Raw genomic sequence first — 17,843 nt, forward strand, 5'->3', positions numbered from 1 at the left:
TATGCGGCTTGTCCGCCATTTTGTGCACAGGTCTCTGTCCCTAAACACATTGTTTTTGGCTAGACATGTCCCCGGGGTAGAAATTACGGGATTGCTTACGCCTTGTCCTGTGGTCAGTTGTCCAGGTTTCGGACCCTGGCCCCGTGGGCACGTGCATCGTCAGAGGCTTTTCCCGACCACCTTTGGAGCCTGGGTGGGCTCCCGAGCAGTGGAGAGTAGAGGCCTGCTGGGCTATGGCTCTCTAAGGGGTGCACAGGCACTCTGGGGGCTTAGCAGCAGGCAGGTAAAGAGTTGGGGATTTCAGGCGGGATAAGGGTTACCCCTATAGTTGGCCTGCCCCAGTTGTATGCCTGGCCGTATTTTGTGTCCAGCTTAGGCTGCGTGGCCTTTCAGTTAGGACTATTAGGTCCAGGTTAGCCGGCCTCGCCTTTTCTGTCCAAGGCGGGGGGGGTGGTTATTGATTTTTCTGGTGACTTCCGCATTCGGAAGATGTGGGAAGGCTGGGCGAGGGAGCGACAGGGGTCCCCTTCTGATGCTCGTCGGGCCCTGACGGTGCAGCTGCTGTCACTGATTAGTCAGCTTGGACAGGCTGTGTGCCTCTTTGTACGAGGCCCGTCTTTTTAGGGCAGCGACTTGTGTCATGTTTTGTGGGTGCCCTTTGGGTTAGCAAGGCCAGGGCCTTATCACAGGCTGACAAGTCACTCCGCGCCTTCCATTGCGTTGCTTTAGTCTAGCTGGGTTCTAGTGTACAGGGTTTGGCCAGGCCAAGTATGGATCCCGCTGGCTAGGGAATGCTTTGTTCCGTATCGGCGCTGTCACTAGTGGGGTAACGATGTTTCTCAATATGGAGGATTCGGGGATGTCGACTGATGGCGGTCACATATTAGGCCAGGTTCACCTTTGGCCCTCTTCCATTTAACCCCGCCAGGATGACGGTGTTGCTTTCGGTCATAGAGCGATTTGGTCTGACCACTCAGCAACAGAGTACCGCCGGGGGGACCCAGCCGTCGTTGGCGGCTGGACCATTGTTGTCTGGCTGGGGAGGAGGGGTGTGCGGTGGGAAGGGTGTTTCTACCGCTATGGCTGGGAGGGCGGCATCCCATTGCTGCGCCCAGGTGGTGCTGGGAGGGCGGCATCCCATTGCTGCGCCCAGGTGGTACTGGGAGGACGGCATTCCATTGCTGCGCCCAGGTGGTTCTGGGAGGGCGGCATTCCATTGCTGCGCCCAGGTTGTGCTGGGAGGGCGGCATCCCATTGCTGCGCCCAGGTGGCTGGTCTTGCTCCTCGATGGCAATGACCTGGGCCTGCTTGGAAGTCAGTCATTGATCTGCCAGGCTCGCGAAGACTGCGGTGGCTTCGCACGTGTGGCCCACCATGCAAGTGGTGTGGTCTTCGATCCTCCCGGGGATCATTTGTGGGTCGCCATTTCCCTTAGGGCCATTCACCAGGTTAGCGGGGAGCTAACTAGGCCCTGGGTAAGGCAGTCAGGGATTTAGGTCAGGTAGTAGTGGCCCATTCCCACATCCCCATAGATCAGCCTTGGCTTTACCGGGCTGTCGGTGTTCACCTGTCAGAACAGGTGAACGCCATTTTCTTACAGGTCCTGCAGCGGTCTCTGCATGAGCTGGCGCGGTTAGACGGGGGAGTCGGGGGGCCAAGATAGAGATCTGACCCCCGCTCCGTGGCAGTTGGGGGGAACCTGTCTTTGGGTCCCGCACCTTTAAGTCCCCTGTTAGGGGTTAGCCGGCGGGACCCCCCTCATGCAAGTGCATGGCAGGGTCTCAGGTGAGGGAGGGGTCCCTCACCTGGACTAGCATGGAGCTACGCCCATATGTTGCCCAGGAAGTTTATGTGACGTCATTTTCCGCCCCGGAAGCATTTGTTTGACCCTGCAGGTCAATTGTTTGGGTCATAGTTTAGGTATGTTAATTATGCTGATTCAGTTGAATAAATTATGCTAATTTATTTAAATAAAATGACCCAGTTTTAAATCCAGCTCTTGTGTCCGTGTCGTTACTCCGTCTCTTCTGCAATAGCGCCAGCGGACTTACCCACCGACGCCGTTTGCAGGAGGGTTGGGCAGACACTGGACTCCTGGCAGCCGCCATTTTGGATCTCGGCCGAGGTCTCGCGAGATTGCGAGACTTCGGCCGAGAGTCAGGCCAGGGTGGCATGATTGCTGACGTGTCCGGGCGGGGCTTGCTGGCCCTATATAAGGGCGTGCAGGCCCGGGATCGGCCTTTTCGCCCAGACTTCGTCAGGCAGCAGACACCCGCCCGCCCTCCCTATTTTGCAGTGTGCTATTCTGGGTCGCCCTATGGGGTCGAATGGGAATTTTTTACGGCCTGGCCTCTTAGCCAGGCCGTTTTGGGGAGAAGGATAAGCGGTTAGAGGGTGCTTGCATCTTTTCAGGCTAATAGGCTTACCTTTGGTCATTTGGGTAGGCAGGTTAGGGGCGGAAAACTGGGTGGTGGTTTAGCAACTGCGTGTTCTCTGTTGGGCATCTTTGGGGATGATTGACAGGTTCTCTCCAAGCTTGTGGTTTTGGCGACCTGAGCAGTTGGGGGGAACCTGTCTTTGGGTCCCGCACCTTTAAGTCCCCTGTTAGGGGTTAGCCGGCGGGACCCCCCTCATGCAAGTGCATGGCAGGGTCTCAGGTGAGAGAGGGGTCCCTCACCTGGACTAGCATGGAGCTATGCCCATATGTTGCCCAGGAAGTTTATGTGATGTCATTTTCCGCCCCGGAAGCATTTGTTTGACCCTGCAGGTCCATTGTTTGGGTCATAGTTTAGGTATGTTAATTATGATAATTCAGTTGCATAAATTATGCTAATTTATTTAAATAAAATGACCCAGTTTTAAATCCAGTTCTTGTGTCTGTGTCGTTACTCCGTCTCTTCTGCAAACGTATAAAACTATTAATATTGCTATTCTTATAAACATTATCTTTCCACAATTTAAGAATACAGTTCTGTTGTATGTTGTATAAATGAAGATGTGAAAGAGACCTATTCAATACATCCTGCTAAGAGAAATATGTTTACTACCCACTGATTAGCATTCCTCACACAATCTAGAAAACAGAACATATTCCCTAATTTTCCTCTTCTCATCTAAAATACAGTAATAATTCTTAAATTGCCCATTTTTACCTTTACATATTGCAGGCTGTGGAAACCAACCAAAATGATAACATTGTGCAGATTTAGAGCCAACTCTTGTAAATCCTTTGTTACATTTAAAATGTACCACCGCTTTATTGTAAAATACGTCCTCTCGTGGTTCAATTGCGCCATTTTCCAAAACTGGAATTTCACATACTATAGCTATACAAATGTTGAATAAAATAGAATAAAGTTACTTCAGAATGAAACTACTTGTCAGACAGTTTAAGACACTGATGTTTATATATAAAATAAACATGATTTTATATTCTTTAAATGCAATATGAGTTCTACTATATATTCCTCATAGTTTCCCAGTATTATACTGGAATGAAATAGTGGTGGTGATTGTCATCCAGGAATCCCTTATGGCTTCTGAAGGCACTACTCTACAGATCACCGGATGTGAGACCCTGTTCATTATATTGCACTCTAGGGATTAACGGGGATTGTTCCTGCTTGTACAATAACTTCCCTACTTGAGCTCCTTCATTCCATTTCTAGGATGAAAGTGTGATTCTCCAGACTTCAGAAGACTTCAATTTGCCTTCTCTGAATGTGGGATAAAATGACTCAGGACTTCATGCCTATCTTGATGGTCATGGGCTTATCTCAGATCTTCCAGACCAAGGGTCACCAACTAAAGATCCATGGAGCACTGGTGGTCCATGAGCAAATTTTCGTGTACCCCCAAAAAAATTATTTGAATTTTTTTTTATTGCACTAAATCAGGGGTCCTCTGGGATAGATATGTGCAATGAATGCTTGTGTTGCTGCAGAGAGTCTCCCCCTTTTTTTCCAGATTGGAGAGGAACAGAAATTCTGACTTGGGGTCTGCTTCAGTCTCCTGGTGCAGAGCTTTGGATGAAGGCTGGAGGGAACTGGCTGAGCATCTCATCCCACTGAACCTCCAGGTGCCGGTATCTGGCCTTGCACATCTGCAGGTCTTCCTTCTGCTTGGAAAGCCTATGCTTGTAGTCTTCAGTGAGGTGCTTCTGCTGAGCCTCCTTCTCAGCCAGATCCAATTTGAACTGAGCCAGCTGTTTCGCCAGATTTTTCTTGTGGTGGCGGCTTAGCTCTAACAACTGTTTTCTGTTGGATGGGCAGGCGAAGAGTGGCTGGGAGGGGAGGGGGGAATATTGGCTGGTGAGGTGCCTCTTGATGTGAGTGACATTAAGTTGGCCACGCCCACCCAGGTGGTCATTAGGCAGATCATATTCATGGTCAGCAGGATTTAAAATTATGAATTTAGTTGTCCTGGCGGTCTGAATTGTTGGTGATTCCTGATCCAGAGCCCAACATGGAATAATGATCAAGCTCCAGATTTAGTTTCCTTTGGGGAACTTGCTGTGTGATCTGGAATTGGGAGAGCTTCCAGTGTCTTAAAATACACACTGATTATTATGGGATTATCTAGTGTCTCTATGGGTCCATTAGATTGGTCTGTCTTAGATGATGGATTCATAGGTTTCAGGGGAGCTGGGTAGTTGTTCCTGCTCATTTGTTTTACGGTCCATCCAAAGACTTAGTCACTGGTTGAAATAAGAGAGGGGCTGAGGTAGGTAGCAACCATGCAATATCTCCTCTTGGGAATCCTGCCATTTCCCATGGCTTATGAAAAAGCTGAGGGAGGTGAAAGGAACAAAAGAAGTGTCTAGAGTATTGCTGGCACTCAAAAAAAGATAAACTTGACTAAATATGGGTTAGAGCTCTATTAAGGTCTATCATGTGACAGTAAGGATGATGAATCCTTCTGTAGCCCTACTGCATGCACTAATAGTTGCTCCATAGTCCTGTTTAGAGTGGCACAAGACCTTTTGAATAAATGGGGTTTGAAAATTGTTTTGTAGAAACATAGAGAAATTTGTTCGTAATCTGTTAGGGAAAAAATATGCTCATATAAGTTTATAGTTAAATGCCAGCTTTGTTGCAGGTCCAGAGCAGATGCCTGGGAAGGAATCCAATTTGGGAACAGTTTGAACTGTTGGACCTGACAAAGTGGACTAGGTACTTGCATATGGGAGTTCAGCCATCTCCTCTATAAATCCATGTCCCTTCTGGCTCATTAAAGAAGCCTGTATGAGATCTTAGGCACTGCTTAATACTGGACAATTTTAGTCCAGTATTTAACCTTGGTTTGGAAATGTGGTTGAGAAAGTTGCACATAGCTTCAGATGACCTTGTGTTTGGGAAATAGAGCCAGCTGCTTTCTGAATTGAGCGGAAGACTTAAAACTGGATTTCCCTGCATTTAGTCTAGTACCACTGTATCTTGCTGGCTCTCTCAGACATAAACTATGGATGAATGATTATAATGAAATATGGTTATCCTTCTTATTGTTTATATTATTTATGTTATTTATTTAACATCTGTAAATATATGATAAATAGATTATTATTGAAAAGGTTATAGCTAATATTTAGAAATTACTGGAAAAACAGGGAAGAAAATTAAATAAACAATTTAATTATTCTACCTTTTTAAAATTTATATTTAAAGTCTTTTAAGTATACCTAAATATAAATGCAACATTATGGAAATCATCAGGAAAATATTCTTGAAGTATTGATTTAGACAATTGGATTCTTAAACTGATGTTTCATTAACTTACACACACAGCTAGGAGCAGGTTCCCATCCTTTCTCAGTGCACACTATGGTTTCATTGATGGTATTTTTTGTAATTTCAAACCCCTCTTTACATTCATAGTGAAGTTCATCTCCAGGAAATAAAATAGATTTAGTTGTGGTGAAGGTAAAATCACTTTCAGATGGCTTTAAGCATGTCTCTGTGGAATCAAAGAGTGGTTATTATTAGTCTCACTGTTCTTTTCTCATGAGTCTGAGTCTTCTCACCAAAGAATGGCCTCTGAGATACAGGCATATGCAGGAATCAAATAATGACTTGCTATAAATAAGCTCTCACTGCTTCACGCTAATAATTTTGGCAAACAGGGTTAGTTGTTTTTAACCAGGTTAGTGGGTCACTTTAGACAATTTGGTCTTGCAGGCCCTTTCATGATTCTAGCACCTGAACACATATACATAGTTTTTCAGGATTGTGCTGTAGTTGTGGCTACCTACACTGTAGACACTAACTATGTGAGCACTTTGTGTCTTTCAGCAGTTTTTGCTTTTGAATCTGAAGTGAATTTTGTGCTTGATTATATGTTCTGTAGAGAACATGACAGGTGCTCAATAGATTTTCTTGCCCTTTTGCAAGTTTAAGGATATATAACTCCCTCTGTAAATGGAAAATCCATAATATATATTTTCTGTTTGCATCTAAAGGATATTTGTGGCATCAGCTCTTGGGATGACAGGAAATAAAATGCAAATTATATGTTTACAATAAAAGTCTAATTATATTGTTATATCAGGCTATTCTTCATTGAATAAGGTTCTATGTCTTTGTTTCAATCTATCTTCCAATGGAATTGTATTTACTTACTGATACATTCAGGCTCTGGGCTCCATCCCTCTGTAAGGCACTGAATCTCTGCCTCAGTCTCTTCTTTTGGCGTTGTATAACCATCATGACAAGTATATTTGGCTTTAGCGCCAATCTCAAAACTCTGTTGCCACGGTTGAAAATTCCCATGCAATATATTAACCTTCTTACATGTACGTTGTTGAACTTCTAATGGAAAAAAGCAGTATAAAATGTGAATCCTTCTGTTTATAAAATGCAAACTCTTTATAAAATATCTGGTAAATCAGTGGAGCCAGAGGAAGATTGCCTCTTTTTAAAATCATGAATAAATGGGCTAAAAGGCTGCTAAGAAAAGCCGTATACAATACATTGAAAAATCCATAGGTAGATTGAGTGGGGAAATTAATGTATCCGATTAGGCAGTTTCACAGCTATCTTTCTTATAGAAACTTAGGCCATTTAATTAGTCCTTTAATCATATAAAGTAAATCAAACTGCCATATAAGCTATATATATATATTCCATATTTTAGTGGCTCATCTCAGTCTGTATTGGAATTCCTACATGTGGATCATGGGATGAAGATTCTCACTTGTGTTTTGAATGTCCTATGTTCTGGTCCAAATCCTTTGGAGTTTAATGGGTGACAACATCAGGAGATTTGGGGTTTATTTATTTATTTGATTGATCTTATATGCCACCCCTCTCCAAGGACTCAGGAAGGCTTAATCCTTTTAAGATGCTGTTGACACCCAAACTTATTAATATGCAAGATCTCTTGAAATTGCTGTGAAAAGGTATATCAGGCTATTCTTCATTGAATAATGTTTTATGTTTTTGTTTCAATATATCTTCCAATGGAATTGTATTTACTTACTGATACATTCAGGCTCTGGGCTCCATCCCTCTGTAAGGCACTGAATCTCTGCCTCAGGGTCTCCTTTTGGCGTTGTATAACCATCATGACAATTATATTTGGCTTTAGCGCCAATCTCAAAACTCTGTTGCCACGATTGAAAATTCCCATGCAATATATTAACCTTCTTACATGTACGTTGTTGAACGTCTAATGGAAAAAAGCAGTATAAAATGTGAATCCTTCTGTTTATAAAATGCAAACTCTTTATAAAATATCTGGTAAATCAGTGGAGCCAGAGGAAGATTGCCTCTTTTTAAAATCATGAATAAATGGGCTAAAAGGCTGCTAAGAAAAGCCGTATACAATACATTGAAAAATCCATAGGTAGATTGAGTGGGGAAATTAATGTATCCGATTAGGCAGTTTCACAGCTGTCTTTCTTATAGAAACTTAGGCCATTTAATTTGTCCTTTAATCATATAAAGTAAATCAAACTGCCATATAAGCTATATGTATTCCAAATTTTAGTGGCTCATCTCAGTCTGTATTGGAATTCCTACATGTGGATCATGGGCTGAAGATTCTCACTTGTGTTTTGAATGTCCTATATCCTGGTCCAAATCCTTTGGAGTTTAATGGGTGACATCATCAGGAGATTTGGAATTTATTTATTTATTTGATTGGTCTTATATGCCACCCCTCTCCGAGGACTCAGGAAGGCTTAATCATTTTAAGATGCTGTTGACACCCAAACTTATTAATATGCAAGATCTCTTGAAATTGCTGTGAAAAGATATATAAATTATAGGTGAATCCAGGAAAGATTGGACAGTTCAAGGAGAGTTTTGAAAACTCCAAATACATTCTATTTTAGATGGGGTTACAATGCCCCATCTCAAAGGAAACTACATACAGACTAGGGTTTTCGATCCCTAAAACTGTATATATTTCGGCTAGGTGTAGGGACATGTACAGTAATATAAATAACATGATACATTGCATTCTGTTTATTTATGTGAACAGTTATGTAAGTTAGCATGATGCAGGGGTGAGTTCTTCCTGGTTCGGACCAGTGCTATAGAACTAGTGGTGACCTGCTGGTGATGTCCCCTTATATAGAGCGCTGGTGAGACCACATTTGGAGTACTGTGTTCAGTTCTGGAGACCTCACCTACAAAAAGATATTGACAAAATTGAACGGGTCCAAAGACGGGCTACAAGAATGGTGGAAGGTCTTAAGTATAAAACGTATCAGGAAAGACTTAATGAACTCAATCTGTATAGTCTGGAAGACAGAAGGAAAAGGGGGGACATGATCGAAACATTTAAATATGTTAAAGGGTTAAATAGGGTTCAGGAGGGAAGTGTTTTTAACAGGAAAGGAAACACAAGAACAAGGGGACACAATCTGAAGTTAGTTGGGGGAAAGATCAAAGGCAACATGAGAAAATATTATTTTACTGAAAGAGTAGTAGATCCTTGGAACAAACTTCCAGCAGACGTGGTTGGTAAATCCACAGTAACCGAATTTAAACATGCCTGGGATAAACATATATCCATTGTAAGATAAAATACAGGAAATAGTAAAAGGGCAGACTAGATGGACCTTGGGGTCTTTTTCTGCCGTCAGTCTTCTATGTTTCTATGTTTCTATGTCATGATGACATCACCAAACCGGATCGGACAGTGCTGATCCATGGGGAAAACCATCTTTCCCCCCTGCATTTTTTTCCCTTCTGAGCATGTGGAGAAGCCAAGTGTTTGGCCCTGTGCATGCAGTCACATTCTTGAGGAAGCCAGTCAGAAGAGAGGTAAGTTACAACTAGGGGTAGTCCTCAAACTGGAACGGTGGGAATGCCATTCCAGTGACAGAAATATAGTCTGTAGGCTTGTTCCATTGCTGTCCAGAGAGCATGCATTGTGCATGCGCAACCGGTACAATTCTGGTAAAAAATGCCAGTTTTTTGCTCCTGTGCATACATGGAAGCAAAGGAACCGGCCATTTTTGCTGCCAGAAAGAGATTTTGGCTGCTGCATCTCACTGCCACACCTAGAACAGCAGCTGAAGCTGGCACCAAAAGCAGCCTACTGATGGAATGTGGGATGAAGCCAATTAGAAGAGCCTCAGACTTACGAAAAGAAGAGGTTCTCTCAATATAAATATTCAAGGTTCACCTAACATCCAAAGTATGGCACACCTGTTCTTTCGGGTGGTGAGGATGTGCCCAAAAAGTAGGCAGGACCAACTCTTGGGTTCGGTAGAAAAGAGAGTTAAGTGTAAGTAAAAAGGGTGGGTCTAACCTGAGAACCATCCTGTCTGCATGGAAAATAAATAAATCCCTGCAAATTGACAAAATAAATAATTCAGAAGTGCGGAGGCCAGATGTAACTATATGAAATTAAGCAGTGCCTCTCATAGAAGCTCATAAGGTGGACTGGTTAGTGAGTCCAGAACTAAAGGCAATTCCCAGGTCAGAAATCTGTGAATTATAGGAGGACTTATATTGGATGCACCCTTGAGAAATTGGTGAATGGCGGGATAATGTGAGAGGGACTGGAAGTTTTCACATCACAGTACAGCTGACAGGGCTGTAACCTGTCACCTGAGAGTATTCGGTGCTAAGCTTATGGCTAGAGTCCTCTTAAGAAAATGTAGAATCTTAGGGATGGGAAACTAGAGTGCTGAAACATTCTCTGAATGTCACCATTCACAAAAGCCCTTCCAGGTAGCTTGATATAGTCATGTGGTGGAAGGTCTCCTGGCCGCTTGAATGATATCTATGATGTCTCCATCATAGCCCTATCTGTGTAAGATGAAGCGCTCAGTCGCCAAGTGGTCAGTTGAAGCCACTGGATGTTGGGATGAATGACCGCCACCTGTCTGAGGAGATTGGGTTGAAGAGGCAGTCTGAAGGGAGGTTGTTAAGAAAGGACCTGGAGGTCACTGAACCAAGCCCAATGGGGCCAGTAGACACTATGAGTATCATCTCCACCTGTTCTTGAATTGCTTTTTGTAGAACTCTGGACAAAATGGGTAGAGGAGGAAAGGCATACAACAGTGCATGAGGCCTTGGGGTCCAAAGGGCCTTGATTGCCTCTGCTGCCAGTGACAGAAAACAGGAATAAAACCTGTGAAGTTGGGTATTCTGTGAAGTAGCAAAAAAAAAAATCAATTAATGGTTGACCAAATAAATGAGTAACAGTCTGAAAAACCTCAGGATGTAACTGCCATTCCATATGATCAATGACTCTACTGCTCAACCAATCAGCTGTAGTGTCTGTCTCCCTGAGATATGTTCAGCCATAAGGGTCAATAGATGATATTCTGCCCAAAATAGATCCCAGAATAGATCCCAGAATAGAGGAGCCTATTTAGATGTGCCTTAGCGGCAACATTACCTATAAGAATGAGCACATGGGAACCAAGGAGATAATCTCTAAAGTGCTTAAGGGCAAGAAAAATGGCTCTGAGTTCAAGTAGATTAATTGGAAAGGTAGATTCTTGGGGAGACCTTGTGCCAGCTGTCCCTCCCTATGAGCCCCCCAGCCTGAAAGACTGGCATTAGTGACTACCAAGGCTGGTAGATGGAGAAAAAGGGAATTCTGGGAAAGAGCTGTGGACAGAACCTTGGGTGAGACACTGATCTTGGCCAGGGATGATAACCTTCCTGACTTTTGGAAAGGTAAAGGAACCACTGCAGTTCCCTAGAGTGCAACCGAGCCCAGGCAACAATGTGTATACTGGAAATCATCGCCCCCAGAAGTGTAAATAGTAAGGAAATTGAACAATAGAACTGTTGAGGATGTGATATATTGACACTCCAGGTAAAGGTAGACCTTGCACTCTAAGGAATCTATCAGCGTGCCCAAATGCCTGATGGAAGTAGAAGAAGTCAGGGAGCCTTTGGAGAGATTAATCGAGAAACCGTGGTTGTGGAGAGTATCCATCATGAACCAGAGATCCCTGAGAGCTCTGCACTTAGACAACACCTGAACCAAAATGTCATCTAAATAAGACAGAGTGTGACCTTAAATGAGCCTCCAATGCCACCAGGACCTTTGTAAAAGTATGAGGGTGGAAGAAAGACCAAAGGCCAATGTACGGTATTGATAATGTTTACCAGCAAGACAAAAACGAAGGTATTGCCTGCCTGATTCTCAGATAGGGATGTGTAGGTTTGCCTCTGTAAGGTCCAATGATGCTAAGAAATCCCACCAGTGAATACCCTGTAAAATAGAATGCAGAGTTCATCTTGCCATGTTTCCTTGTTTGCAGGCAGAAAATCATCAAAACAATTGAAATGAATTGAATGTCCCTCCCATTTTGGAAATCGGTCCGAAGTCATTCTTCCATTTTCTATATCTATATAATCACATCCTTTTCCTGAAGAGAAGGCATGGGGGGGGAGTAAGGCACTCCCCAAATTCAGAATATTCTATCAATTCATTTGCTTTGCTTTATTCTGTGCTAGCATCAGAGATGAACCTGTTATTAAATGTTATAGTTTGCTCTAGTGCAATATCAGAATCTGATCTGGATTTCTGCCTTGGATCTAAAGAGGGAACAGAGAGTGACAATGAGTGATGTGGTCATAAAAGGCCCTTATTTCTTCTGCTTACAATCTGTGAGGGTTGTGGGGAGAATGAAATGATATTGATTTGACATCTTCAATCTTATAATGTAAAATGGGACTGAACTTCTTTCTACTGTTTTATCACTGGGATTTATCAAGCATTATGATTCTTGCTGTTTTTGTTATTATTATATTTTCATCTTGCCTTTTCATAAATGAGTCAAGGCAGAAAATATAGCTATACTTGAGAGGTGGCATTCAGCCAGTTCAGATCAATTCAGATGAACCTGTAGTGGCAACCTGCCTAGGAAATCCCATCCTATATCGCTGTGTTTTTGATGTTGCATGCATGTCTTGATGGCACATGTGAGGAATTTCCATGGTGTTCGATGTTGCATAAATGCGCAGATGGTGCAGTTGAGTGAATTGCCATTTTTTGTGATGCAGCGCGCATACACGGATGTGGACTGCACTAATATTTCTGGTACTGGGCGAACAGGTTGCTACTAATGTTCTGTCTAATATTTTTTTGTGTGTGTGGGTGGAAAAGTATAATGTCTGAGTGGCACATTTTCATGGCTGAGCACCTGATTTTTTTTCACAGATGTCACCCAAGACAACTTATTGTGCAATTATTTGGGGCTCGGTGCTGGGGCAGAATAAGGTCCCTTCCCACTATGCTATTCTGTTATTCTGGTTGCCTAATTATTGACATCACTAGCATACAAAGATTCCAACTGAAATTAGCATGATCAATAATTTAAGCAACAGAAGATTACAAACAGACAAACTTAGATGAGCCGATCTGCAGGGGAAGAAACCATGTTAAGCTTGTTTATCTCTTATTTGTTAACCAAACTAATTTATGCGTGGAAATTATAGATTTAAAAGATATATTTGTTCCAAACTAGTACATTATTTATTTATTTATTTATTTATTTATTTATTTATTTATTTATTTATTTATTTATTTATTTATTTATTTATTTATTTATTTATTTATTTATTTATTTATTTATTTATTTATTTATTTATTTATTTATTTATTTATTCTTTAGATTTGTATGCCGCCCCTCTCCGCAGACTCGGGGCGGCTCACAACAAGTGAAAACAGTTTACAACAAATCTAAATTACAGTTTAAAATTATTTTAAAAACCCCATTTTCTAAACAAACATACATACAGACATACCATTCATAAATTGTATATGCCCGGGGGAGATGTCTCAGTTCCCCCATGCCTGACGACAAAGGTGGGTCTTAAGGAGCTTACGAAAGGCAAAGAGAGTAGGGGCAGTTCTAATCTCTGGGGGGAGTTGGTTCCAGAAGGTCGGGGCTGCCACAGAGAACGCTCTTCCCCTGGGGCCCGCCAACCGACATTGTTTAGTTGATGGGACCCGGAGAAGGCCCACTCTGTGGGACCTAATCGGTTTGCTGGGATTCGTGCGGCAGCAGGCGGTCTCGGAGATATTCTGGTCCAGTGTCATGAAGGGCTTTAAAGGTCATAACTAACACTTTGAATTGTGACCAGAAATTGATCGGCAACCAATGCAGACTGCGGAGTGTTGGTGAAACATGGGCATACCTAGGTAAGCCCATGACCGCTCTCGCAGCTGCATTCTGCACGATCTGGAGTTTCCAAACACTTTTCAAAGGTAGCCCCATGTAGAGAGCATTACAGTAGTTGAACCTCGAGGTGATGAGGGCATGAGTGACTGTGAGCAGTGAGTCCCGGTCCAGATAGGGCCGCAACTGGTACACCAGGCGAACATGGGCAAACGCCCCCCTCGCCACAACTGAAAGATGGTTCTCTAATATGAGCTGTGGATCGAGGAGGACGCCCAAGTTGCGTACCCTCTCCGAGGGGGTCAATGATTCCCCCCCAAGGTAATGGAAGGACAGATGGGATTGTCCTTGGGAGGCAAAACCCACAGCCACTCTGTCTTATCCGGGTTGAGTTTGAGTCTGTTGACACCCATCCAGGCCCCAACATCCTCCAGACACCAGCACATCACTTCCACTGCTTCGTTGACTGGACATGGGATGGAGATGTAAAGCTGGGTATCATCAGCATACTGATGATACCTCACCCCATGCCCTTGGATGATCTCACCCAGAGGTTTCATGTAGATATTAAATAGCAGGGGGGAGAGGACCGACCCCTGAGGCACCCCACAAGGGAGAGACATCGGGGTCGACCTCTGGCCCCCCACTAACACCGACTGCGACCGACCAGAGAGGTAGGAGGAGAACCATTGGAGAGGTAGGAGGAGAACCTCCAGCCGCTGCAGAAGGACAGCATGGTCGATGGTATCTAAAGCCGCTGAGAGGTCAAGAAGCACCAGGACAGAGGATAAACCCCTGTCCAAGGCCCGCCAGAGATCATCCATCAACGCGACCAAAGCAGTTTCCGTGCTGTAACCGGGCCTGAAATCTGACTGCTGGGGACCTAGATAATCGGCTTCTTCCAAGGATCGTTGGAGCTGGAGTGCCACCACCTTCTCAACAACCTTCCCCATAAAGGGAAGGTTGGAGACTGGACGGTAGTTATTGAGTACGGCTGGGTCCAGGGAAGGCTTCTTGAGGAGGGGACACACAAGCACCTCTTTCTTGGATGATGGAAAGGATCCCCTCCCCAAGGAATCGTTGACAATCTCCTGGACCCAGCTCCGTGTCACCTCCTTGCTGGCCGAAACCAGCCAGGAGGGACACGCATCCAGTAAACAGGTGGCGGGACTCACAGCTCCAATGGCCTTGTCCACTTCATCAGGTGTCACCAGATCAAACTCTTCCCAGACAGGTGGACAACTACGGGCCCCAGTCACCTCAACTGACTCGTTGTCAGCCAACTCTGTTTTCCAATTGGAGTCAAGGTCCGCCCAGATCTGAGCGATTTTATCAGCAAAAAATGTTTTAAAATCCTCGGCACTACTCTGTAAGGGCTCCCCAACTCCCCCCTGGTTAAGAAGGGAGCGGGTCACCCTAAACAGAGCATCCAGGCGGGATTCTGCTGATGCAATCAAGGCGGCATGATACGCGCATCTTGCCACCTTGAGCGCCACTTTGTAAGTCTTAATAAAAGCTCTTACAAGTGTTTGATCAGATTCAGACTTACTCTTCCTCCATTGCTTCTCTAGACGTCTCTTCTGGTGTTTCAACTCCCGGAGCTCCTCGTTGAACCATGGAGCTCTACGGGGTCTAGCACCACGGAGAGGTCGCAAAGGCGCAATCCGATCAAGAGCCTCCGCTACAGCCTTGTTCCAGGCTTCCGCAAGAGACTCCGCCGAACTGTGGATGAGTGCATCTGGAATAACCCCAAGTGCCGTCTGAAAGCCCTCTGGGTCCATCAGGCATCTGGAGCGGAACATCTTAATTGGTTCCGCCTCCCTGTGGGGAAGGATTGGAGCCAGGAAATCAAGCCGTAGTAGAAAATGGTCTGACCATGACAACGGCAATACTTCTAAGCCCCTTAGTCTCAGACCATTACTCAATTGCTCAGAAAGGAATACCATGTCGGGTGCGTGTCCTCCCTCATGAGTCGGACCCTGTATTACTTGAGTCAGGTCCATGGCTGTCATGGTGGCCATGAACTCCTGTGCCAGTCCAGAGGCTTCGCCGAGTGACGGCAAGTTGAAGTCCCCCAAGACAATAAGTCTGGGGAACTCCACTGCCAACCCGGCTACCTCCTCGAGCAGCACAGGCAGGGCTTTTGACACGCAGCTGGGAGGCAGGTACATGAGAAACAAGCCCACCTGAACCCCTAAGTCCAACTTCATCAAGAGAGTCTCGCAACCCGCAATCTCTGGAGCAATGAGTCCACGTAGGCCAAGGCTCTCCCTGGCTATAATAGCCACTCCTCCCCCCCCTTCCCTGGGGTCGAGGTTGATGCCATATCTGAAACCCAGCTGGGCAAATGTCAGAGAGACGAACTCCTCCCTCTGGGCGCAGCCAGGTTTCAGTAATACATGCCAGGTCGGCCTCCTCATCCAGGATTAAATCCCGGATGAGGAGAGCTTTATTTACCACCGACCTGGCATTAAGCAGCAGCAACCTGAGCCCAGGGCCAGAATTACACTCATCACCAGTACCTGAGGTTGAGCTCACAGAGCCAGAACAAGGGATCGTTATTAAGCAATGATCCCTCGTTCCCCTGGAACGGCTAACTCTGTAGCCCCTGCCATATCTGCCTCTCCCCAGCAACACCGGGATATTCTGATCCTCCGTCACCCCAGAGATTAGCGCCCCGCTCCTCCTGCCTCTCCAGCGTCAGGTGGGCCAAATCCGTCATTCATACTGTTTCCAATTATCTCATTCATACCATACTCCCACCCACCCCAACCATCACACTCATACCAATCATTCACTCCATGCACAATATTATATCTACCCCAATCATCCATTAATTAAGAGACCCCCAATAATATTAAAAGTGAATTAAATTAATAATAGTTAAAAACACTAATAAAATATATCACAATAAATAAGTATAAAATAGAGAGTAGAAAAAGTTCATAAATTAATAATTGATAATATAAAATTAGATCTTAGTTATTAATTAATCATCAGTCAATCGATCAATCCAGGTATGATATCCTCTATAGGTCTTCTATGAGGTCTTAAGGTCTTAAAAGGTCTTAAAAAGCTGCTGTCTTCTACAATAAATCCACTAGGGGCGCAGGTCTTCAATAATAGTGCATATCAATCAGGAGGATGGGGGGGAGAGGGGGAGACGACAAATGGTGATAAAAATCTGATAAAAGTTTGCAGAGTTAACATTAGCATTATCACCAGTCCGGTTGGCCATAGTATTCCCGAGCAACCAATTATGTTATTATATAATATTATGTTCACAGAAGGCTTCATTTTAACAGAAGGCTACAATAGTTTGCATGTTTCTTTGGCTATAAATGCCAATATCTTGCTAAATATCAGTCTAGTCAAGTATCATACATTTGCTGATTCCTCCAGTTCAAAGTTTGGAAATGTAAATTAGCATATTACTTAATGTTCAATTTTATAAGAGCTCTGTTTTAAGAGAACTGTCTGAGACAGCTTATCTACAATTTTGTTCAGGAAACTCTCTTTACTGCCCAAAAGCAATATCAGTAAATCTGACTAAGCCCAACATTTATTGCAAAAGCTGAGTATCTCAATATACCTTTTTGTGAGAGTTTCCATCATTTTGCAATCTGGAAGTGAGCCTGGAAGTGAAATCTGAGGCATCTCTCTGGCCACCCCACCCCTCCCCAAACAAACTCACTTGGAGCAATTTCTCTGGCTCCACATTTTGTGCCCGGTTCCATGCTAAAACAAAGAGATCCTATCATTATTAATCTGAACTGGACAGAAGGTTCATCCAGATTGCAATAATCTGAGCTAATGATGGAAAAGTCTCAGCTATTTTCAGTAGATAAATTATGGTTACTTTAGTCATGTTTTATTCAATTAAACAAATGGTTTGGCTCCCTGGGAAACTTACCAACCTATTCCATAACAATAACAATTCGGGGATACTTAATCATTAATTGTAAAATCTTTCTTTTACAAGATGATATTTATCTTGTATAAGAAACCACACTCTCTCAAATAAAGTAAATATATTCATATTAATTATGTAGAACAAATGATAAATGCCAAAAATCATACTATTACAATATTATCCTAATCTTTGTATTGTTTTAAACTCTTGATTTTTATAAATCAAATAGTTATCATCAAATTTTACTATTGTTATGTGCAAACCAACATACAAACCAACATTCACTCAGTTCAAAGGGAGCTTGCCTTTAATCAAATCTCATATAACTAACTTATA

At 43.7% G+C, this 17,843-nt stretch overlaps 1 protein-coding gene across 3 annotated transcripts in view; it reads right to left on the minus strand.

Annotated features, from left to right (window-relative positions):
• Positions 1-17,843, minus strand: part of LOC139155876 (complement factor H-like) — a 96,606-nt gene that overhangs the window by 30,424 nt on the left and 48,339 nt on the right. For all 3 annotated transcript variants that reach the window (XM_070731218.1, XM_070731219.1, XM_070731220.1), the window contains exons 7-10: positions 7,474-7,662; positions 6,615-6,803; positions 5,776-5,952; positions 3,153-3,326 (exon numbers count right to left, since the gene is read on the minus strand). In XM_070731218.1, the coding sequence (XP_070587319.1) occupies positions 3,153-3,326; positions 5,776-5,952; positions 6,615-6,803; positions 7,474-7,662 (729 nt within the window). The remainder of the gene's footprint in view (positions 1-3,152; positions 3,327-5,775; positions 5,953-6,614; positions 6,804-7,473; positions 7,663-17,843) is intronic.

Source organism: Erythrolamprus reginae, unplaced genomic scaffold, assembly GCF_031021105.1.
Source record: "Erythrolamprus reginae isolate rEryReg1 unplaced genomic scaffold, rEryReg1.hap1 H_8, whole genome shotgun sequence".
NCBI lineage: Eukaryota > Metazoa > Chordata > Lepidosauria > Squamata > Dipsadidae > Erythrolamprus > Erythrolamprus reginae.